Source organism: Schistocerca cancellata, chromosome 5, assembly GCF_023864275.1.
Source record: "Schistocerca cancellata isolate TAMUIC-IGC-003103 chromosome 5, iqSchCanc2.1, whole genome shotgun sequence".
In the NCBI taxonomy this organism is placed as follows: domain Eukaryota; kingdom Metazoa; phylum Arthropoda; class Insecta; order Orthoptera; family Acrididae; genus Schistocerca; species Schistocerca cancellata.
Genome location: NC_064630.1, coordinates 709,448,410 through 709,472,558, shown reverse-complemented (window position 1 = coordinate 709,472,558; position 24,149 = coordinate 709,448,410). Strand labels below are relative to the sequence as shown.

General features: G+C 44.5%; 1 protein-coding gene across 1 annotated transcript in view; it reads right to left on the bottom strand.

The window, feature by feature from the left end:
• Positions 1 to 24,149, bottom strand: part of LOC126188774 (hemicentin-2-like) — an 862,561-nt gene that overhangs the window by 312,029 nt on the left and 526,383 nt on the right. The window contains exon 3 of the mRNA XM_049930385.1: positions 7,139 to 7,347. Coding sequence (XP_049786342.1) covers positions 7,139 to 7,347 — 209 coding nt within the window. The remainder of the gene's footprint in view (positions 1 to 7,138; positions 7,348 to 24,149) is intronic.

Below are 24,149 nucleotides of genomic sequence, written 5' to 3'. Positions count from 1 at the left end.
AACGATGGGTTCGATGACGGTTTGGATGTACTGTGCACTGTTCAGTGTCCCCTCGACGATCACCAGTGGTGTACGGCCAGTGTAGGAGATCGCTCCCCACACCATGATGCCGGGTGTTGGCCCTGTGTGCCTCGGTCGTATGCAGTCCTGATTGTGGCGCTCACCTGCACGGTGGCAAACACGCATACGACCATCATTGGCACCAAGGCAGAAGCGACTCTCATCGCTGAAGACGACACGTCTCCATTCGTCCCTCCATTCACGCCTGTCGCGACACCACTGGAGGCGGGCTGCACGATGTTGGGGCGTGAGCGGAAGACGGCCTAACGGTGTGCGGGACCGTAGCCCAGCTTCATGGAGACGGTTGCGAATGGTCCTCGCCGATACCCCAGGAGCAACAGTGTCCATAATTTGCTGGGAAGTGGCGGTGCGGTCCCCTACGGCACTGCATAGGATCCTACGGTCTTGGCGTGCATCCGTGCGTCGCTGCGGTCCGGTCCCAGGTCGACGGGCACGTGCACCTTCCGCCGACCACTGGCGACAACATCGATGTACTTTGGAGACCTCACGCCCCACGTGTTGAGCAATTCGGCGGTACGTCCACCCGGCCTCCCGCATGCCCACTATACGCCCTCGCTCAAAGTCCGTCAACTGCACATACGGTTCACGTCCACGCTGTCGCGGCATGCTACCAGTGTTAAAGACTGCGATGGAGCTCCGTATGCCACGGCAAACTGGCTGAAACTGACGGCGGCGGTGCACAAATGCTGCGCAGCTAGCGCCATTCGACGGCCAACACCGCGGTTCCTGGTGTGTGTCCGCTGTGCCGTGCGTGTGATCATTGCTTGTACAGTCCTCTCGCAGTGTCCGGAGCAAGTATGGTGGGTCTGACACACCGGTGTCAATGTGTTCTTTTTTCCATTTCCAGGAATGTATTAGCTACTAATGATTCGCCGTGTGACAGGAAATGAGTATCCGAGAGGTGGAGAGCTCAGGATGTATGTTTTACACTACACAAAATGGACAACCTCGGCATTCAAAAAATGTTCGAAATCAACCATATCTTGAACACCGAACACCGAATGAAAAATGGCGTGCCACAGTGATCATAAAGGTTCGCACCATCTAGGTCGAAGGCGAACTCCAGTTTTTGTAACAAGTGCGCCTTGTCCTCCTTCGTATATTCGTAGTTTTTATTATACACTGCACGTTCATATTATTGCGAAATTATTCGAAATTTGTACATAATCGTTTTTCACTATGCGTGCGGATGATCTTTCATGTTCGTAATTATGTTTAATACCAATTCCATGAACGATTGTCCCTTAATACGTTTCACTGCAGACGGGATTTTTGGCTCCCTATCCGACAAGGATTATAGACTACAAGCCTAGACATCTGTTGCAACATCACTTTCACTTGTTAAACATGTATCGTTTTCATTGTACTCCTCATGTACATTGTCGGCACAGTAGAATGTTCACGACATCACAAATTCCAATGAATCATCTTGCAGATAAGCAAATATTTCATGTGCATCTTCTTTCTCAGTCTGCGAAATTCCTTTGGGTTCCTCTCTGACGAAGCATCAACGTCAGCAACTGTTGTTGTAGATATAATGCAATGTTAACTCTGTTTATCGGTGACACTGCTCTATTTTGTTAGAGCGCCACTAGCACTGTAGCGAGTTACTTGACGACTACATCTACATCCATACTCCGCAAGTCACCTGACGGTGTGTGGCAGAGGGTAAACAGTACAGCTACGTAAACTGAAGGAGGAGCGGGGGAAAGTTATGTGAAGATGTGGTGTCTGTTCTTTAGGAAATGTCCGAAAGAAAAGACAGCGCGCTTTCATAAAATTGATTCACTTCGACGGTCAATGAATCCACCACATTCAGTGCGGGTGCACAATTACGTCCGACTTTCTACGAGAATGTCTGAGTAACGAGCATGGAAGATACGAACAGAGACTGCAGGGCTGGGTGGGAATGTGGGTAGGCAGGGAGGTGTGCTAAGACATTCCCCGCAGTTGCATAAACACTGTGTTAGTGTGTCGCTGTGGTTAACGCAACTGCCAGGTAAGTAGGAGATCCCAGGTTCGAGTCCTGACCTGGCACATATTTTTACCCGTCACCGCCGATACCGCACATTCTCCTGATGCAGTTGATACCAGTACTCCCTTCTATTTCCTTTCCTTTCTCACCGTCCTCCTTCAGTTTACATAATATGTATCGTAACTGCGCATTTCGCGTAGTGTCTGTTCTTTCAGACATGTCGGATACCTCCAGTGCCGTCCCCTGTTGCCATCAGCAGCCAATACTGCGGTTGCTTGGTAAACAATATGTGGGTCGTCGAAAGCCGTTAACATCACTGGCCTTTTGCTACCTTACACTCAAGCCATTCCTTGTACGGGGTGCATTCAAATTCTAAGGCCTCCGATTTTTTTTTTTCTAATTAACTACTCACCCGAAATCGATGAAACTGGCGTTACTTCTCGACGTAATCGCCCTGCAGACGTACACATTTTTCACAACGCTGACGCTATGATTCCATGGCAGCGGCCAAGACTTCTTTAGGAGTCTGTTTTGAACACTGGAAAATCGCTGAGGCAATAGCAGCACGGCTGGTGAATGTGCGGCCACGGAGAGTGTCTTTCATTGTTGGAAAAAGCAAAAAATCACTAGGAGCCAGGTCAGGTGAGTAGACAGCATGAGGAATCACTTCAAAGTTGTTATCACGAAGAAACTGTTGCGTAACGTTAGCTCGATGTGCGGGTGCGTTGTCTTGGTGAAACAGCACATGTGCAGCCCTTCCCGGACGTTTTTGTTGCAGTGCAGAAAGGAATTTGTTCTTCAAAACATTTTCGTAGGATGCACCTGTTACCGTAGTGCCCTTTGGAACGCAATGGGTAAGGATTACGCCCTCGCTGTCCCAGAACATTGACACCATCATTTTTTCAGCACTGGCGGTTACCCGAAATTTTTTTGGTGGCGGTGAATCTGTGTGCTTCCATTGAGCTGACTGGCGTTTTATTTCTGGATTGAAAAATGGCATCCACGTCTCATCCATTGTCACAACCGACGAAAAGAAAGTCCCATTCGTGCTGTCGTTGCGCGTCAACATTGCTTGGCAACATGCCACACGGGCAGCCATGTGGTCGTCCGTCAGCATTCGTGGCACCCACCTGGATGACACTTTTCGCATTTTCAGGTCGTCATGCAGGATTCTGCGCAGAACCCACAGAAATGCCAACTCTGGAGGCGATCTGTTCAACAGTCATTCGGCGATCCCCCAAAACAATTCTCTCCACTTTCTCGATCATGTAGTCAGACCGGTTTTTGCGAGCACGAGGTTGTTTCGGTTTGTTGTCACACGATGTTCTGCCTTCATTAAACTGTCGCACCCACGAACGCACTTTCGACACATCCATAACTCCATCACCACATGTCTCCTTCAACTGTCGATGAATTTCAATTGGTTTCACACCACGCAAATTCAGAAAACGAATGATTGCACGCTGTTCAAGTAAGGAAAACGTCGCCATTTTAAGTATTTAACACAGTTTTCATTCTCGCCGCTGGCGGTAAAATTCCATCTGCCGTACGGTGCTACCATCTCTGGGACGTATTGACAATTAAAACAATGCGCATGTTTCTATCTCTTTCCAGTCCGCAGAAAAAAAAATCGGAGGCCTTAGAACTTGAATGCACCTCGTATGACGATTGTTCGTAGTTAGACAAAATTATTAGAAGCCTGTAGCCGGAAACGGTATATAAAAATTTTAGCAGAGTCGTGTGGGTTTATCCTACTTGTTGTTATACCACTAATGATGCTAATATTGTTTTTTCTCTTTTCCTTTTCTTATTTCTTTCCTTTAGTGTTGCATGTACCGTTTACATAAAATAGCTAGTTTATTGTTTGCACAGAACCTTGATTAACTTCATTTTTCATAGTGTAGTTTCCTTATTTCCGTTGACAACTGTACATTTCGTTCAGATAGAGTCATTTTATTTGAGGTAATAGTTACAATTCATGCTATCTGTGCACCTTGTGCAAGTAAAAATTCTTGCTCGTAAATAATTGTCAGTTTTCACATTGACGTTGATTATCTGAAAGTCCTCATTCTTCTCTTACAACCAAAACGTCTTACTTCTTCTGAAATATTAATATTTAACAATATAATCGCATCCAAATTTTCATGTTACAGGACGCAATTCTTTCGAAATTTCACTTTTTTGAAAATACTTGGCGAGCTTTGGGAATCTCCAGTGACGCTAAAACTTCCGTCTCATAAAATGGTGCGTTTTTATTTTACCGTTTTGTAGTTATGCAGCCTTTGGTTAAACAAATTCACTTCATAGCATTTTGTGTATTCATAGCTTTAAATTTTTCCATATTTTACGTTTACGTCTGAAATGTAATATAATTAGATTTTAACAATTTGTAATTTCGGAAATAAGCGCTTCTGTAAACGAGCGTTACCCTCGAAGCCACAGGCAGTCGGTATCTTTCCAACAACAAGTGCACAGAGTATGTTCATTATCTAGTTGTCATCATGTAATTTTCAGTCTGTCGCTGTCCACAACTCATTATTGAATCTTTTACGTCCTCCGGACACAATTGTGTAATGTTTCGTCTCAGTCTGCGTCCGGCAGTAAAAGAGTGGAGTTCTGCTCAAAACAACACGTGTAATCATACTGCCGGTTGATACAGCACATTAGGGTAATAACAGCCTACGCAATTTGTTGACCTGCGATGTTAAACCGTAATAGTTCAATTATAAATGAATTTCGCCAACAGCCGTGTAATTGAGATGTTATTTTACTTTATTTTGACTACCAGTTTCGGTACTCCACTACGCCATCGTCAGGCCCCATATGCGTATCTCAAAAATAAACGATATTCTCATACAGTGTCATATATTCCTGGATGTGAATTGAAAAAAGGACCCTACACGCTTCATTCTATGGCCTACTGTAATCAAGTGTTCGAATGAAGGATCTGGGATACGGTTTTGAATTCAACATCGAAGAATATATGGGACTGTATGTCAATAACGTTTACTTTTGAGAGATGCACATGGGGCTGGAAGATGACATAATGGAGTGCCGTAACTGCTACTAAACATAAAATAAAACATCCCAATTACACATCTGTAAGCAAAAATCATTGATAATTACTGACGTCCCCTGTCCATGAGGGATCAACAGAGAAAGATATAGTTCATCTCGAACATGTTGATAAACTACTGGCCATTAAAATTGCTACACCACGAAGATGACGTGCTACAGTGATATGCAAATGATAAGTTTTACAGAGCATTCACACAAGGTTGGTGCCGGTGGCGAGACCTACAACGTGCTGACATGAGGGAAGGTTCCAACCAATTTCTTATTCACAAACAGCAGTTGACCGGCGTTGCCTGGTGAAACGCTGTTGTGATGCCTCGTGTAAGGACCATCACGTTTACGACTTTGATAAAGTTGGATTGTAGCCTATCGCGATTGCGGTTTATCGTGTCGCGACATTGCTGCTCGCGTTGGTCGAGATCCAATGACTGTAAGCAGAATATGGAATCGATGGCTTCAGGAGGGTAATATGGAACTCCGTGCTGGATCCCAACGGCCTCGTATCACTAGCAGTCGAGATGACAGGCATCTTATCCGCATGGCTGTAACGGATCATGCAGCCACATCTCTATCCCTGAGTCAACAGATGGGGACGTTTGCAAGATAACAACCATCTGCACGAACAGTTCGACGACGTTTACAGCAGCATGGACTATCAGCTCGGAGACCATGGCTGCGGTTACCCTTGACGCTGCATGACAGACAGGAGCGCCTGCGATGGTGTACTCAACGACGAACCTGGGTACACGAATGGAAAAACGTCATTTTTTCGGATGAATCAAGGTTCTGTTTAGAGCATCGTGATGGTCGCATCCTTGTTTGGCGACATCGCGGAGATCGCACATTGGAAGCGTGTATTCGTCATCGCCATACTGGCGTATCACCCGACGTGATGGTATGGGGTGCCATTGGTTACACATCTCGGTCACCTCTTGTTCGCATTGACGGCACTTTGAACAGTGGACGATACATTTCAGATGTGTTACGACCCGTGGTTCTACCCCTCATTCGATCTCTGCGAAACCCTACATTTCAGCAGGATAATGCACGATCGCATGTTGTAGGTCCTGTACGGGCCTTTCTGGATACAGAAAATGTTCTACTGCTGCTATGGCCAGCACATTCTCCATATCTCTCACCAATTGAAAACGTCTGGTCAATGATGGCCGAGCAACTGCCTGGTCACAATACGCGAGTCACTTCTCTTGATGAACTGTGGTATCGTGTTGAAGCTGCTTGGGCAGCTGTACCTGTACACGCCATCCAAGCTCTGTTTGACTCAATGCCCAGGCGTATCAAGGCCGTTATTACGGCCAGAGGTGGTTGTTCTAGGTACTGATTTCTCAGGATCTATGCACCCAAACTGCGTGAAAATGTAATCACATGTTAGTTCTAGTATTATATATTTGTCCAATGAATACCCGTTTACCATCTGCATTTCTTCTTGGTGTAGCAATTTTAATGGCCAGTAGTGTATTATAAAGTATTTTAGAGCAATATATGCAAATGACGTTGCTAATAGTCATCAAGAAGAAGGAAGGCAAAGAAGAGTCTCTGCAAGACATACGAGACTTAAGAACCGATTCAGTAAGTTACGACACGTTCTGGAAAACCAGAAATATGAACCAACATGAGATTCGCTGTATATAGCACTCATTACTTCGTGTTAATAAAGACAATGTTGAACAAGAATAATATTTTTTTCGTCGGTGCTTCTTATGCCTCACTGACAGCTTTTTCCTTCAATGTACTTCATGTTTCAGGAACTCGGTAACACTACTTGTCACTCCCATGTGGATCTTGAAGACAAAGTTATACTAATTACAGGAAGCACAGAAAGATTTAAGCAATCATTTCTCAAAGGCTGCATATGTGACTGAAAAGGGGGAAAGCCCTAACAACTGGTGCACGGGGACGTACTCCCTGGCTGGCAGTGCGCAGTGGTTGGCTGAGTACTGATGTAGAGTTAAATGTTTGAAAGCGGAATAAGTCGGATCGTGGACATACCGATGACGGTGAGGTTGACCTGGAAGTTTCTCGTGGGCGAGTCCTTGAAGTCGACGCGGCAGCGGTAGACGCCCTCGTCGTCCAGCGTCACGGCGTCGATGGTGAGCCCGGCGGGCGACAGACCCGTCACGAAGTAGCCGCGCGGACCCAGCGTCTCCGCGTCCGACCAGTACAGCGCCTTCGTGAACGGCCGCCCGCGCACGTCGAAGCTGTCGACAGGCAGACGCGGCGTCGTAAGAGCCCAGCTCAAGATGCCAGTGGACGCTGCTGAGAAAACGATATTTGCATTTACGCGTCTCCCAAACTCATCACTTCTCACACTTACCCCTTCTCCCAGTGGCACGTCATCCCTTAAACTGCAGCCAATAACACGGTGTACTTTCTACTGAAAGGCGAACTTAAAAGGAACCGCAGCATCAGACTAAATAATACAACCTTGCAAGGCAAAAACTGACAGGATATCTAGATTTACACATTGAAGACAAACTGAAGTTCACTGAACAGATCAGCATTACAACCGACAAAGCAATGAAAGTAATGCATAAACCAGAAAGACTAAGTACTAAAAAATAAAGACTAGCCCGCCCGGTTAGCCGTGCGGTCTAACGCATGGCTTTCGGGACTGGGAAGGAGCGCCTGGTCCTCGGCCCGAATCCGCCCGGCGGACTTGTGATGAAGTCCAGTGAGCCGGCCAGTCTGTGGATGGTTTTTAGGCAGTTTTCCATCTGCCTCTGCGAATGCCGGCTGGTTCCCCTTATTCCGCCTCAGCTACACTATATACTTATGGTGTCTGTTCTTTCGGACTGCAGCCATATCCATGTAAGTATACAGGGTGAGTCACCTAACGTTACCGCTGGATATATTTCGTAAACCACATCAAATACTGACGAATCGACTCCACAGACCGAACGTGAGTAGAGGGGCTAATGTAATTGGTTAATACAAACCATAAAAAAAATGCACGGAAGTATGTTTTTTAACACAAACCTGGCCAATTTATGCGTCCTCCACGTCCTATGAAACGCCCGTCGAACATCCTGTCAAGGGTCAGCCTAGTGTTAATTGCGGAATGTGCAGGTGCACCATCATGATGATACCACATACGTCGACGCGTTTCCAGTGGGACATTTTCGAGCAACGTTGGCAGATCATTCTGTAGAAACGCGATGTGTGTAGCAGCTGTTTGGGCCCCTGCAATGAAGTGAAGACAATGTTTCAAGCGTCAACTTTAGGTTACAATATCTCCGGATGTAATTAACATTTTACAATGCAACAAACGGCACTGATTACGTATGTGTTTATATGTTCAGATGTACTAACAAAACTAACGTGGTTTCATTTAAAAAACGTAGGTTTGTGTTAAAAAACATACTTCCGTGCATTTTTGTATGGTTTGTATTAAACAATTACACTAGCCCCTCTCCTCACGTTAGGTCTGTGAAATCGGTTCGTCAGTATTTGATGTGGTTTACGAAATATATCCAGCGGTAACGTTAGGTGACTCACCCTGTATATCAACGCCAGTCAGCAGCTGAAGGTATTAATATAATTCTAATTCAGCTACACTATGTCGGCGATTGCTGCGCAAACAAGTTCTCCACGTACGCGTACACCTCCATTACTCTAGCACTCTTCACTCGTCTGGTGTAAGACGTTCCCTTGGGTGGGGGGGGGGGGGGAGGGGGGGGGGGAATCCACTGGTCCGAACCGCACAATAATCCTGAAAAACGCAATACAAATATAGACTACCCATAAGACAATACGTAGATATCACACAACACTATTCGAGTCAATAACAGAATTTGCAGCGAGCGCCTGAGCGCATCGACTGGGGCTTGCAACACATAAAATCATTGTGTGTGTGTGAATGTGTGCGAAATCTTATGATACTTAACTGCTAAGGTCATCAGTCCCTAAGCTTACACACTACTTAACCTAAATTATCCTGAGGACAAACACACACACCCATGCCCGAGGGAGGACTCGAACCTCCGCCGGGACCCGCCGCACAAAATCATTGTGACACATGCCCACGGAAGTGTTTTGATCAGGACGGCGGTGGCCTTCGGAACAACATCGGCGAAGGCAGTCTGCCTGGCGATGGGAGTGCGCCCCTTTTACATCACCATCCGTCAAAGAGCAGCAGCGAATCGGTGGAAGAAAGGCATAGCTTTTCGACTCAACAGCAAGATGGCAGTCTGCAGTGCGTAGTACACGTCGGCTACGATTAAACTTTTACTTCTTGACCGGGTCCCCCATGAAATACGACTGAATGAAGCGTGAGGTGGAGTGGTTGTGGTTGTAGTGTGCATCTCTCTGAGATGCCAAATTAAAGTTCCCTTGATCAGAAGACGGAGGGAATCTTCCTATGCAGTCACGCGAATATACTTATGAAAGGTAGTGAAATAAATCGCGCAATCGATAACGCCTGAATGTTTCAGCAATAGTTCCGCCCTTAAAAAGTTAATCTTCATGCGCGAAATACACAGGTCAATCACATCATTCGACCAAATTTTAGAAAAGGGAGATATCTAACTACTGAACGAAACTTCACGCTCCTAAGAGACGCTATTTATTTCCGTTAACATGCCTTCAGATGGAAAAAAACTTCAACGAGATAACGATAACTGCAAAGTTAAGGAGACTATTGTGCCTAATTCCAATCTTGGTACCAATTTTAGGATCGTGTAATGAAAATAGCCAACATTCAAGTAAAGAGCTTATCAGGAGATGCTGATGAAAAGTGAAATCGGAAGAACAGACACAGTTCACTCATACATAGTGCATCCTGACAAGCAAACAACTAACTGCGCTCATCAGTTACCGAAATGTCTAACTCCGCAATGTTAGAAAATACTGTGCCCCTGAACTACTGCATGGAAAAAGCATTACCGACCGAATTCAGCAAATAACTTCCAGTAGTCAGCTGCGTGCGCCAGCTGGGAGCAGAAGTTAACGGCGTGCGGCCCGCGAGGCTGCCAGCAAGACCCTTGTTCGTGGACGCGGAAGCCAGTCTCCACAAAAATTCTAGCTTCTCTCTCAGTTTTGAAAAGGCTCCAAGTCATACTCTAATGACGGTTACGATTCTGAGCATCGGCCAACCTCTAGCCAAGTTTTGCCAAATTTGTGACCACAGTTCTAATGAAATTTCAAGATTTCGACCGAGCATAGGCAGAACCTAACCATCTTTCTAGCCACGATACAGGGCTACCACTGAGACACCGCGACTAGCGGTCCCCACAAAAAACAACCACTGCTTTCTTTAAGCAAGGGAGACATTCCACCATCATGGCAGCATCACTTCGCAAGAACACTTTCTAGGCACCTGGCTCATTACCTCCAGTCACATTAACATGAGCCGGTCGCTGTGGCCGAGCGGTTCTAGGTGCTTCAGTCCGGAACCGCGCTGCTGCTACGGTCGCAGGTTCGAATCCTGCCTCGGGCATGAATGTGTGGGATGTCCTCCGGTTACTTAGGTTGAAGTAGTTCTAAGTCTAGGGGACTGATGACCTCAGATGTTAAGTCGCACAGTGCTTAGAGCCATTTGAACATTGACAAGGCCAGCCCTGAGTCCGGGGAACCAGTGAGGGTGATGGCTGCATCGACACTGAAGACCACTTAAGGTTACGCACTTATGGCCGTGGCGAAGAACGAATGCTTTCATCCCTCCGCCGTCTCTCTCTCGGCTAGGTTGCTGTGCCGAATAAACGGAAAAATACAGCTTCCTTCAACTGAAATCAACAGCTAATCCTGTTCCTTGCTTTATCATAGGCGATATGTGGAATTACATGTGCGTTTTGCCTGTGATAGTACGAATTATGATACGAACACCTCAGTTACCCATTCATTATGTTAAAAGATCTCGGGAGTTCTATTAGAGCACAAATATGTGAATAAAATACATACGCTGGCGCTACATGAATAATTAAGCCACCTTACAGTAGCACAACGAAACTTTATAGGAACATTTGTAACGGCATGCGGAAGAGAAATAACTATTAAACCATCGAAAGAAACGTATTTTTATTTCCACATGAGAGGGTTACAATCTAGTGATCTTTGTGGTTTCATAGGTTAGAACGATCGGTGAATAATTCGGTTTGCTCCAAATATGTTACGGAGCAACCGAGTGACCTGATGAGCAATGTGAGGCGGAGCTCGAAATTGCATCAAAATTGAATCGAAAACATCTCTCTCCCGTAGAGGAGGGATCACATGTTGGCGAAGCAGATCAAAGTAACTTCTCCATTCATGCTGCGTGTCCTTAGTGCTTCAGGTCTGATTTCCTCAAAGAAAACTGCTCTAATCATGAACTATGCCATGCAGTCCCACCACTCAGTGACACATACACTACGCAGGGCGTTGGCGGTGACAATCCATAAATGAGAGAATTGTTAGTGTTCACTACATCAGTAAGCGTAAAGTGTACGTCATCAATCCAAAAAATATTCCGAGGCCAATGTTGTCAATTTCATCTCTTTCAAGAAAGGTCAAAGCAAAATATACTTGTCATATGCCAAAAGTTGGTGAGTAATGTGAAGTTTGTACAGACGCCATTCCACGGTTGTACGAAGCACTTTGCGAACGACGCGTTCAGCTGTCTTGACACAGCTAGTGCAGGGTTTGAAGATCCCACATTGCGTGCTGCATTCTCAGCCATGGCAGCAGTAAGTGGCGTAGTTGGCCGTTACCCTCTCCTCGGAACAAACAGAATCAGCGATCGATCGCTCAAAACTGCCTAACCACCAAGATCACCAGATATGAGTAATTTGACGTGGAAATTAATATGTGTTTCTTTCAATGGCCTATTCCTTACTTCTCTTCCGCATGTCCTTACTAATTCCTTGATCACTCGTTTTTTATAAGGATCCTATGAAGTAGCAAAAGATTAGTTCTGAAATGGTTCAAATGGCTCTGAGCACTATGGGACTCAACATCTGAGGTCAACAGTCCACTAGAACTTAGAATTACTTAAGCCTAACATACCTATGACAACACACACATCCACGCTCGAGGCAGGACTCGAACTTGCGACCGTAGCGGTCGCGCGGTTCCCGACTGAAGCGCCTAGAACCACTCGGCCACCCCGGCCGGCAATAGATTAGTAACATCCATACTAAACATGAGGTCACGTTGGCTATCTTGGAATTCTACTTGGCTTCTACATCTCAGTACGTTTCCCAGTATTCCCAGTTGCGCTGGTACCCAGCAGAGCGATACCTATTTCCCTTGCTGCTGCAGGAGTAGTATCTTGTCCTGTATTCATTGGATCACTTTCCCTGCTATTGATTTTGTCAGTGGAAGGTAGTGCGTGTGGAGGTGAAAATAGTAGTGGTAGATTAAGGCTTCAATACAAAGAGAGGGTTGAGAAGGGTGTAGAGGCTTGTACGGAATACGCTAGCGAATAAAATCTCGATTAAACCAGTCTTTAATCTAAAGACTGCCACAAAATTATGATTCACAAATTCCAAGGTTAATTCTATTTAACATTTTTGGGAATTCGGTTGTGCATGCTGTTCTAAAGGGCCTCTTTCAAAAATGGCTCTGAGCACTATGGGACTCAACTGCTGTGGTCATAAGTCCTAGAACTTAGAACTACTTAAACCTAACTAACCTAAGGACATCACACACATCCATGCCCGAGGCAGGATTCGAACCTGCGACCGTAGCGATCGTGCGGTTCCAGACTGTAGCTCCTTTAACCGCTCGGCCACACCGGCCGGCTAAAGGGCCTCTTTAATCATAAAATCTCTTCATTATGGAGTTTCTCTTTATTCCGTTCGTGTGCTGCTAATTGTTCCGGCGTTTGCCAAAGGCGCTGTGAAGATCGTTTATCTTGAGCTGAAACAACAGGCCCATGCTGTCAGCGAGTGGTTAAGCGCCACTGAATCGTAATATACGAGTAAGGACTTCCTCAATTCGTGTTTCGCGTTTGTGGGGACGCGGCAGAAGCTCCGCGACGTTTATCTCTGACTCGGTCCATTTCCTGAGCCACTAATTTCGGTCGCGTGTGCCCGTCACTTTATCACGCGGCACTCCCCTCCCCCCCGCCCCCTCCCCGAGCCATTGCGTATAAAACACCGGTGGCTGGCCGTATATTGTCGCGGCGTTCCGTCGCGCGCGCAGGTGCGGCATTTATGGCCAGAGATGATCGAACACGCCCATCTAAACAAATGGCCGGTGCTGTGTTATGACGGCTGAGGGCCCACACTGCCCTGTGGAGCACTCGCCCTTGCTCCCGCCCGCCATAAGGCAAACACGCGCCATTACGCGAGCCGAGGTGTGTGGGCAGGCGCGATGCATTACGCGGGGCGCGCACACGTGACCGGCACGTGCTTTGATCGCGTCCGCTCTGCCGTGTAGCAACGCAACCTCTGTACCCAAGCAACACGGCCGACATCAATTCTGCCGATATTATCTTCACATCAGAGATAAACTGAAGGGGCCGGCGGAAGAAAGTGCCAATCCGTAAGGTAGTATTTTGAGTTTTATACAGGATGTTTCAAAAATGACCGGTATATTTGAAACGGCAATAAAAACTAAACGAGCAGCGATAGAAATACACCGTTTGTTGCAATATGCTTGGGACAACAGTACATTTTCAGGCGGACCAACTTTCGAAATTACAGTAGTTACAATTTTCAACAACAGATGGCGCTGCAAGTGATGTGAAAGATATAGAAGACAACGCAGTCTGTGGGTGCGCCATTCTGTACGTCGTCTTTCTGCTGTGAGCGTGTGCTGTTCACAACATGCAAGTGTGCTGTAGACAACATGGTTTATTCCTTAGAACAGAGGATTTTTCTGGTGTTGGAATTCCACCGCCTAGAACACAGTGTTGTTGCAACAAGACGAAGTTTTCAATGGAGGTTTAATGTAACCAAAGGACCGAAAAGCGATACAATAAAGGATATGTTTGAAAAATTTCAACGGACTGGGAACGTGACGGATGAACGTGCTGGAAAGGTAGGGCGACCGCGTACGGCAACCACAGAGGGCAACGCGCAGCTAGTGCAGCAGGTGATCCAACAGCGGCCTCGGGTTTCCGTTCGCCGTGTTGCAGCTGCGGTCCAAATGACGCCAACGTCCACGTATCGTCTCATGCGCAAGAGTTTACACCTCTATCCATACAAAATCCAAACGCGGCAACCCCTCAGCGCCGCTACCATTGCTGCATGAGAGACATTCGCTAACGATATAGTGCACAGGATTGATGACGGCGATATGCATGTGGGCAGCATTTGGTTTACTGACGAAGCTTATTTTTACCTGGACGGCTTCGTCAATAAACAGAACTGGCGCATATGGGGAACCGAAAAGCCCCATGTTGCAGTCCCATCGTCCGTGCATCCTCAAAAAGTACTGGTCTGGTCCGCCATTTCTTCCAAAGGAATCATTGGCCCATTTTTCAGATCCGAAACGATTACTGCATCACGCTATCTGGACATTCTTCGTGAATTTGTGGCGGTACAAACTGCCTTAGACGACACTGCGAATACCTCGTGGTTTATGCAAGATGGTGCCCGGCCACATCGCACGGCCGACGTCTTTAATTTCCTGAATGAATATTTCGATGATCGTGTGATTGCTTTGGGCTATCCGAAACATACAGGAGGCGGCGTGGATTGGCCTCCCTATTCGCCAGACATGAACCCCTGTGACTTCTTTCTGTGGGGACACTTGAAAGACCAGGTGTACCGCCAGAATCCAGAAACAATTGAACAGCTGAAGCAGTATATCTCATCTGCATGTGAAGCCATTCCGCCAGAAACGTTGTCAAAGGTTTCGGGTAATTTCATTCAGAGACTACGCCATATTATTGCTACGCATGGTGGATATGTGGAAAATATCGTACTAAAGAGTTTCCCAGACCGCAGCGCCATCTGTTGTTGAAAATTGTAACTACTGTAATTTCGAAAGTTTGTCTGCCTGAAAATGTACTGTTGTCCCAAGCATATTGCAACAAACGGTGTATTTCTATCGCTGCTCGTTTAGTTTTTATTGCCGTTTCAAATATACCGGTCATTTTTGAAACACCCTGTAAGTTCGATTAAATTCAAAGACAAGAGTATAAATACCCCCCAAAATAAAATCACATAATTTAACTGACAGTATTTTATAGCTTCGCAGAATGGACTACTTGTCACCACAATGTGATGCATTTGCAAACGCAACTTGTAGCGTGACAAGACTAACCCCTTCTAAATGGAGGGGTTAGTACTTTCTTCTGCTGCTACCTTCAATTATCTCTACAGCGATATAAAGTTTCCAAGCTGCGATAACATTTAATAACCACACATATTATAAAAAATGGAGGTTACGTACGTGTGTATGTCTCACATTTCCTTCTACTGTGAGGCCAGAATCGCTGTGTTAGTAAGAAGCACCCACCGACATATACATCTACGTGATTACTCATCTATTCACAATAAAGTGCCTGCCAGAGGGTTCACTGACCCACTTTCAAGTTGTCTCTCTACCGTTCCACTCTCGAACGGCACGCGGGAGAAACAATCACTTAAATTTTTCTGTGGGGGCCCTGATTTCTCTTATTTTATCTTGATTATCTTTTCTCCCTATGTAGATGGGTGATTACAGAATGTTTTCGCGGTCGAAGGAGAAAACTGGTGATTGAAATTTCATGAGAAGATTCCGTGGCAACGAAAAACGCCTTTGTTTTAATGATTGCCAATCCAGTTCACGTATCACCTCTGTGACACTGTCTCCTCTATTTCGCGATAATAAAAAACGAGCTGCCCTTCTTTGGACTTCTTCGATGTCATCCGTCAGTCCTACCTGATGCGGATCCCACACCGTACAGCAATACTCCAGAATAGGGCGGACAAGCGAGATGTAAGCAGCCTCTTTGGTAGACTTGTTGCACCTTCTATGTGTTCTGCCAGTGAATCGCAGTGTTTGATTTACTCTACCCACAATATTATCTACGTGATCGTTCTAATTTCTGTTATTTGTCATTGTAATCCCTAAGTATTTAGTTGAATTTACAGCCTTCAGATTTGTGTGACTTATCGAGTAATCGAAATTCAGCTGATTTCCTTTAGTACTCATGTGAATAGCTTCACACTTTTCCTTATTCAGGGTCAATTGCCACTTTTCGCACCATACAGATATCTTATCTAAATCATTTTGCAAGTCGTTTTGATCATCTGATGACTTTACAAAACTGTAAATGACAGCATCATCTGCTAACAATCTAAGACGGCTTTTCAGATTGTCTCCTATGTCGTTAATATAGTTCAGGAACAATAGACGGCCTATAACACTTCCTTGGGGAACGCCGGATGTTACTTCTGTCTTACTCGATGACTTTCCATCATAGTTCAGAAGATACGACGTCGTAAGCAGTGAGATACATGAAAAACTGTTGCATCATGGCCGCCGTTCAAATTTATTACTTCTATGCTACTAACACTACTCGCAACACATTATACGGAGAGTAACCATGTGTTTCCATAACGAAATTGTCACTCTGAAGCGGAGTCTTCGCTGACGGGTAACTTCCTGGCAGTTTAAAGTTGCGTGCCGGACCGAGATTTGAAGCTCCAAACCTTCGTCTTTCGCGGGCGAGTGTGCTACCTACTCAGCTACCAAAGCGCGACCCACAAACCCTCCTCCCGAGATCAGATCTAGGCCCGGCGCACACTTGTAATCTTCCAGGAAGTTACAGTACCAAAATATAAAGCTGAATACACCTAAAATTTACATCATTTCTATGACACTGCTTTAATTGTGAATAAAATTCGTCAGCAATGGCGGCCAAAGGCTTCCGGTATAAGTCGTCACCCTCATTCTGCCAACAGCCTTATCAAAAAGTGCTGAGGAGCAGACAGACGTTAAGGACACTCTCTTGGCCTTTAGGTTGGGAAACTGCCTCGAAAAGGTAGACGGCTCAGCAACGATCAACGGCATGTGGATGCAGAAGGCAATGGAAGCGGCTGCGTTGCATCCACAGGACACGTTGCCAGTGGCTGAAAAAGGTCAAAATGATCTCTCCATTGGCAAGAGGTTGCTGACTATCTCCGATTGGGATCTCCCAAAGGGGATTGCCAATTGGGCCGTGATCACTAGGGAAAGACTGAATAACCAGTGAAAGGATAACGTCGTACGAGTCGGTGCGTGGAATGTCAGAAGTTTGAACATCGCAGGGAAGCTAGGGAATCTGAAAATAGAAATGCTGATGCTCAGTCTAGATATGGTGTGGATCAGGTGTCCGCCCCCGGTAGCAGGATGGTGAGCGTGACGGATTGTCAATCCTCTGGGCCCTGGTTTGATCCCAGCTGGGTCGGGGAGTTTTCTCCGCCCAGGGACTGGGTTTTGTGTTGTCCTCATCATCATCCTATCATCCTCATCGACTGCAGGCCGCCGAAGTGGCATCAAACTGAAAGACCGGCACCCGGCGAACGTTCTGCCCGACGGGGAGCCCTAGCCATACGATTAAATTTAAAAAAAAGTGGGGATCAGTGAAGTGAAATGGATAAAAGGTAGTCGTATTAGGAATCGCCGTCCAAAAGCTGCACGCTGTGCTAAAGTGAGGAAGTGTGACACGGGTGAGCACATTTCAGCCAGCGGGAAAACCGGAATGTAGACATTGTGACTAGACACTTATACCAAACGAGTGGTGATGGTTCAGCTTCCTTGTTTACGCGGTACCAGGAGCACCGAGGCACATGCAGTTCTGCTTTCCTCTGGCGACTGAAGCTTTATTTGAGACATACTGAGAAATGGCGAGTATCGAAAAAAAGCAAAGAACCGGAGATCTGTCTGCTCAGTCATTTAAAAACGGCAGGTGAAACCTCACTGCGTTTGCTGTGCCACCGAATAATGGGCGGATAGTGCCAAGTAAGACACTACAACTCATTTCATAAAGATGAGTGTAGTGTACCATAGAGCAGGGCTTCACAACATAAGTGCTCGCGGAGCAAGCTGTGAGCAGCAAGGCGTGAGCACGGAGCAGCGCGAGCACGCTACCCCCACGACCGGACCAGAGCTGAGAGTGGGGAGAGTCACGTGGGGCACGCAACAGCTGCCGCCAGTCAATGTAAATCCGCGGCCACCTGCAGGGATATCACTCAGGAAGAATTACTGCGACAATTGAAACAAATAAAGGATGATGTACACGTGCCACATAATTTTATTAGCTTAGTGTATGCCTCGACATTCGTATTAATTTGTGAACTATTACTCAATAAAAGGTGTCACTGAAGTGTGAGATTCTCGGTTATCTTGTACTTTTTTCCCTTTACAATTGCGTCTATGTTCGGAGTAATTGTTCTTGTGCATCGTAGACACAGCGTGCAGTTTAAATTTTGATCAGACAATGCGTTTCTCAGGCGCGTCTTGTTACATTTCATTGCAGAGAACAGTTGTTCACAAACATACGTGAAACCGAACATTGATATTATTGTAGCCGCCAGTTTGTGCAAACGAGGAAATCTATCCTGAGGAAAGTGTCTGTAGAATTCCAAAATGTTTTTCTTGTTCTGAAATTTGTCTCTGTATTCTCTGTCACACTGCAGGTCAATAATTTCTAGTTGCAGCTCAGGACGAATCTCTTCAATATTCGCTGAATATGGAGAGTAGAACAGATCAAAATCACTGTCTAGTGCTGTCAGATCTTGAAAGCGTTGATCAAATTCTTCCTTAAAGGCAACTAAACTATGGGATTAACGTTCACAGTCTTTGTGAACATCTTGCATGGATGATAATTTAGGAAAATGAGCTAGATTTCCTGTCTCCAGCTGACTCACCCAGAGTGTCAATTTCATTTTAAAAGCTCGTATTCGATCTATGAAATGAGTGATTAGCAGATCTTTACCTTGTAGTAGAATGTTCAAAGCATTCAGATGGCTAGTTAAATCTGCTAAAAACGCTACATCACATTTCCATGAAGGCTCTTTCAATTCAGGAACACACATATTATTTATTTCCATGAACATATTTATCTCATCTAATAGGCAAAAAAATCAATTTAATAATTCGCCACGACTAAGCCAGCGGACCTCGCTGTAATAAGGCAGGCTGCTACACTGGCTTTCTCCATCCTCAAGAAAGCTTTTTAATAGCCTGTGTTGTAGCCCATGCTTCCCTATATAATTGGTTGTACGAACAACAACACTCATTACATTTTTTAGAGTGATACTCTTTGCACATAAGTTTTCCTGGTGGATCACGCAGTAAGCGCCCCATATTTCATTCGGCACGGTCAGTTTTTGCATTTTCTCCTTCAACAGCGCAACGAAACCTGATTATTTCCCTGTCATCGCTGGTGCACCGTCTGTAGACACTGAAACTAAATAATTCCACGACAATCCTATATTTTCAACACTTTCTTCAATACTACTTAAAATATCACCTCCGGTTGTAGTGTTCTTCATGGCTAGTACATCGAGGAGCTCCTCCCTCACCTGAAGATCTCTTTTAACACCTCTAATAAATATGGCAAGCTGCGCTGTTCCAGTGATATCAACACTTTCGTCCAGAGCTATAGAATAAGCCATAAAATATTTACAGATATATGCAAGCTTGCTCTGGACGTGGTCTGCCATGTTCTGTATGCGACGCATAATGGTCATGTTAGATAATGGCACAATCCGAAACTGTTCAACCTGAGATGGACACAAATGTTCCGCTGCAACTACCAAACATTCTTTTATTAAATCGCCATCAGTGAAGGGGCGCAGGGATTTTGCTAAAAGCAAAGCAATTTTGTAACTCACTCTGAGAGCTGTCTCATTTTATTTTTCTTCGTCGTCCAGATCTTCTTCGGATAGCTTTCTTTTAAGTTTAATAACTTCCAGTGCACGATCTGGTCCATCACATTTTCCACTTCCGTAGTCTTTCGCGTGGTACGACATATAATGTCGCTGCAAATTAAATTTCCTAAAAGAATTCAGCGTTTTGTGACATACTAAACATTTTGCAACACCATCTTTTTCTGTAAACAGATACAATGCCCCCCAACTGCGAAAGCATGGTTGGGGTTACACAACGGCGACTTGACATGATTCTTAACCAGCGAAGTGACTGTTAGAGCTGATCGTAGTACTTCAAACGTTACACAGTCGTCGCGATTTCAATAGGCAAGCTACGGTCCTATTCAAACGTGCGCGTGCATTTCCCCTCCCTCCCCTCCCACCATACTCCGCGACCTTGCACATGCTCGCGAGCACGTGCCTGAGCAGACGCGAGTACTCGCGCTCAAAACCGGCCAGTTGTTAAGCCGTGCCATAGAGTGAAGAACAGCAAGCCATATTCAATGCGCTATAGAAAATGGATGAGGCACATTAATTATAATAATCATAATAATTGAAACCTCTTGAACACTTCGTTTCTTGTGCTACATTCGCAACTGTTTTACTATACAATGTACTGTTTTCAGTTTTCCAGAATGAAAATCACAGTACATCTGGACTGCGAGCAAATTTCAAATCAAATGCTTCAAATGGCTCTAAGCACTAAGGAACTTAACATCTGAGGTCATCAGTCCCCTAGACTTAGAAATACTTAAACCTAACTAACCTAAGGACAGCACAAACATCCATGCCCAAGGCAGGATTCGAGCAAATTTCAAACTTGCATTAAGAATACCAAGAGCCGGAAAACCGTTTTCCGAAGGGGAGTTTGTGAAAGACAGTCTCACTGGTGCTTCAGAAGTTTTGTGTCACACAAACCTTTAGCAGGTTTAAAGAAATCGGCCATTCCAAAGAAACTGTGACACGACATGTAAGTGTTTTGGCCGGAAGTGTGCGTAGGTGGTTAATAAATCAGGCTAAGGACTTCGTAGCTTTCTCTGTGGCGTTGGTTGAAACAACAGATCTTACAGCTCAGATAGTGATATACATTCAAAGCGTCGATAACGCTCTGCGTGTAGCGGAGAATGTTTTGGACTTACGGACTTTGAAAGGGAGTACGACAGGTGTAGATTTACTCCAAGCTGTCGAGCAAGCGACTGTTGGTGACGGTACGCATTGGAACTGTTTAATCTCAGTGACCACGGATGGAGCACAGACAATGCGAGGATTCATAGTACTGATGCGCTAAAAGCTAAGACGCACAGAAAAGACGGTGTATGGAATTCGTTGCATTCTACATCGAGAGGGGCTTTTTGCAGAATCAGTAAAGTTAGAAAAAGTCACGCTAATTTTTATGCGCACTGTAAACTATCTGAAAACACATGGGCTAACTCACCGCCAGTTTCGTCAGTTCTTGGAGGAATTAGGAAAGGAGCACGGCGACTTACCACACTATACGGAAATACGCTGGCTCAGTCGGGATACAATCCTGAAAAGATTTTTGGATCTATATTTGGCCTTAATACATTTCTCACACGAGAAGGAGAATAGTGAACTGCTATTAGACGACCGTTGCTGGATATCAGACCTTGCATTACTCGTGGACGTAACATAACAGCCTGAACGTCAGTTTGCAAGGTGAAAATAATTCTATTTCTGACAGGTTGGAAAAAATAATTGCTTTTGGAAGGAACTTTTCTCTCTGGGAGCGCGAACTATTGTCTGAAAACACATCACATTTCTCTACCCTCGATTTGGGCCACGAAAGTACTAGATTTAAAGAACACTTGTCAGTATTGCAAAGAGTAAGGAACAATTTCAAGCACTATATGTAGATGTTACGAGTCCGTGTCTATCATTCCTTGCCTTGCACGATCGTTTTTAGCATCATTTGCGGATGCTCCGAATCGTCTATAGATGGAACTGATGAACCCGCAGCGCAATACACGGCTGAATGACAAATTCTTTGCAGTACGAAGTGCAAAAGAATTCTTCGAAAATTTTCTGCAGCAACAATTTCCATGGTTGCTTCACTAAACTGAGGGAGTTATGTCCATATTTGGATCTACTTACGTGTGTGAAAGATTCTACTTCATAATGAAAATGAACTTCAGTCTGGAACCGCGCTGCTGCTACGGTCGCAGGTTCGAATCCTGCCTAGGGCATGGATGTGTGTCATGTCCTTAGGTTAGTTAGGTTTAAGTAGTTCTAAGTTCTAGGGGACTGATGACCACAGATGTTAAGTCCCATAGTGCTCAGAGCCAACCATACAAAGACAATGATAATTGTAAATTCCTTTTATGATCTGCGTTTGTCTTCCTTTGTTTTTACGTTTTGTTGGTTGGCTTTAGTAGGTTGCGGACGCATATCGAACTGAGGTCTGTTAAGAAACTGTAATTATTTGTTAATTATTACTTGAAAATAGAGTTCATTATTATTATAGATTTGTAACTTTAATTCCTCTCTCAGTAAGCATTATCTGTGTTAATTATTTCTTTCCGCTGCAAGCAGCGCAGCCATTGATGATAGCGATTTGTATCGTGTTTTTGTCTGTGTTTTCCTTAGAAAAAAATTAAATGTTTGATTGATGAAGTCTAAATAGCGCACAATACGAAAGTAATGTTTAATAATCATTTCAAATACTTACTTATTTGGTCTAACAATAGAAAGTCTCTATCAATTGTCTGCCGCCATCTTAACAATTATCTCAGCGGCAAATTCAAATTACGCAACTCTGCAGACATAAATGCCGAACGTAATAAAAATGTGTAAAAATAAATTTGCACCGGTGGTCCCGAACTCATTTTAATGAAAATGATTCGAATCTGATTCGTTCTTTAAAAACAGTGCTCATAGCACGATCCTTATAAGAAACTTTTCTAACTGATGTATGGAGCCGAAATTAATTACGCACGAGTTGCGAAGAGTATGGTTTCAGGTAACATACGTCAGTGTTGTGCTCGGCTGATATTCGGTGGTTTTAATGACCATTTTGCTGAAGATAACTATTTCCATCATAATCAATAGTTGTATAGAATCTGTTGCATGAACTGTGATTTAGTGACACTTACACAACTTACAGACAACACTTTAACACAACGTTAACTGGGAGTTCTTTAGCAACTTGACCAAATCTTTAGCCGGGAGAAAATTTATTTAGTAATTACTCAGTGTAATAAAATAAGATTATCATTTTCATTTACAAATTAGTTAAATACCAAACCACTGAATAACACAGCAAACGCCACACTGGCGCCCAACGTGGGGCCACCAATGCACAGTTATTCAGTTTAATAATTGAAATTGTGATCTATTACAGGTACGGAGTACCAAAACAAACTATTAATCATCGTTTATTTAATTGTTTCATGAGCATTGACATCTTCCTGCCAACTGCTGTACGAATCTGTGTCTGCGCCGGTACGACAGTAACTTCATATTAAGCAGCGCAGTTCCATCAACTCAGGTACGAAAAGACGTTCATGTTCTGTAATTACATAACAGCACACAAAAAACATTCGCTGCGTGTGCAATTTGAAAATTAAAATAAGTACCTGCAGCCATAAGTAGTAATAATTGAATATTCTGGCTGCGGGAATAATATTTTGGAGTGTTATTTGTGTATATGTGTTAGTTATAAGATCATTTTGTGTCAATTGGTGCTTGTCAGTGATTTATATATTTGTTGTGCTATATTGGTGATAGAATGGTTAAACAAAAGAAATATAAACCGAATGAGCATACTGATGCAGAGAAGACATCAGAGTCTCAGGTAAAACAATCTACCCACATTTCTGTCGAATTATTAGAAAATTTAATTATGAATGATAATTTAGTAACTGATGTTCCGAGTGATAATAAAACCGAGGAGTAGCCAAAACAAACTAACACTCCTTTATTCAACCAGTTAGGAATTAATGACAATATTTCTTCTGGGCAAGGGGCAGAAGTTAGCAATGCTCAAGCTATGTCCATACAGGATATGCTAACAGCATTATTTGAAAAGTTTACTATCAAAGAGCAGGAGCGTGAAAAACAACGCGAGCTTAAAGAGCAGCAGCGTGAAAGACAACGTCAGCAGGAAAAGGAAAAACGTAGACAGGAAAAGCTTATAGAAAAACAGCAACAGGAGCTCAGGGACCAAGAAAAGGAAAAGAAATTTATGGAAAATATAAACAATATTTTTCCGGAAAGAGATA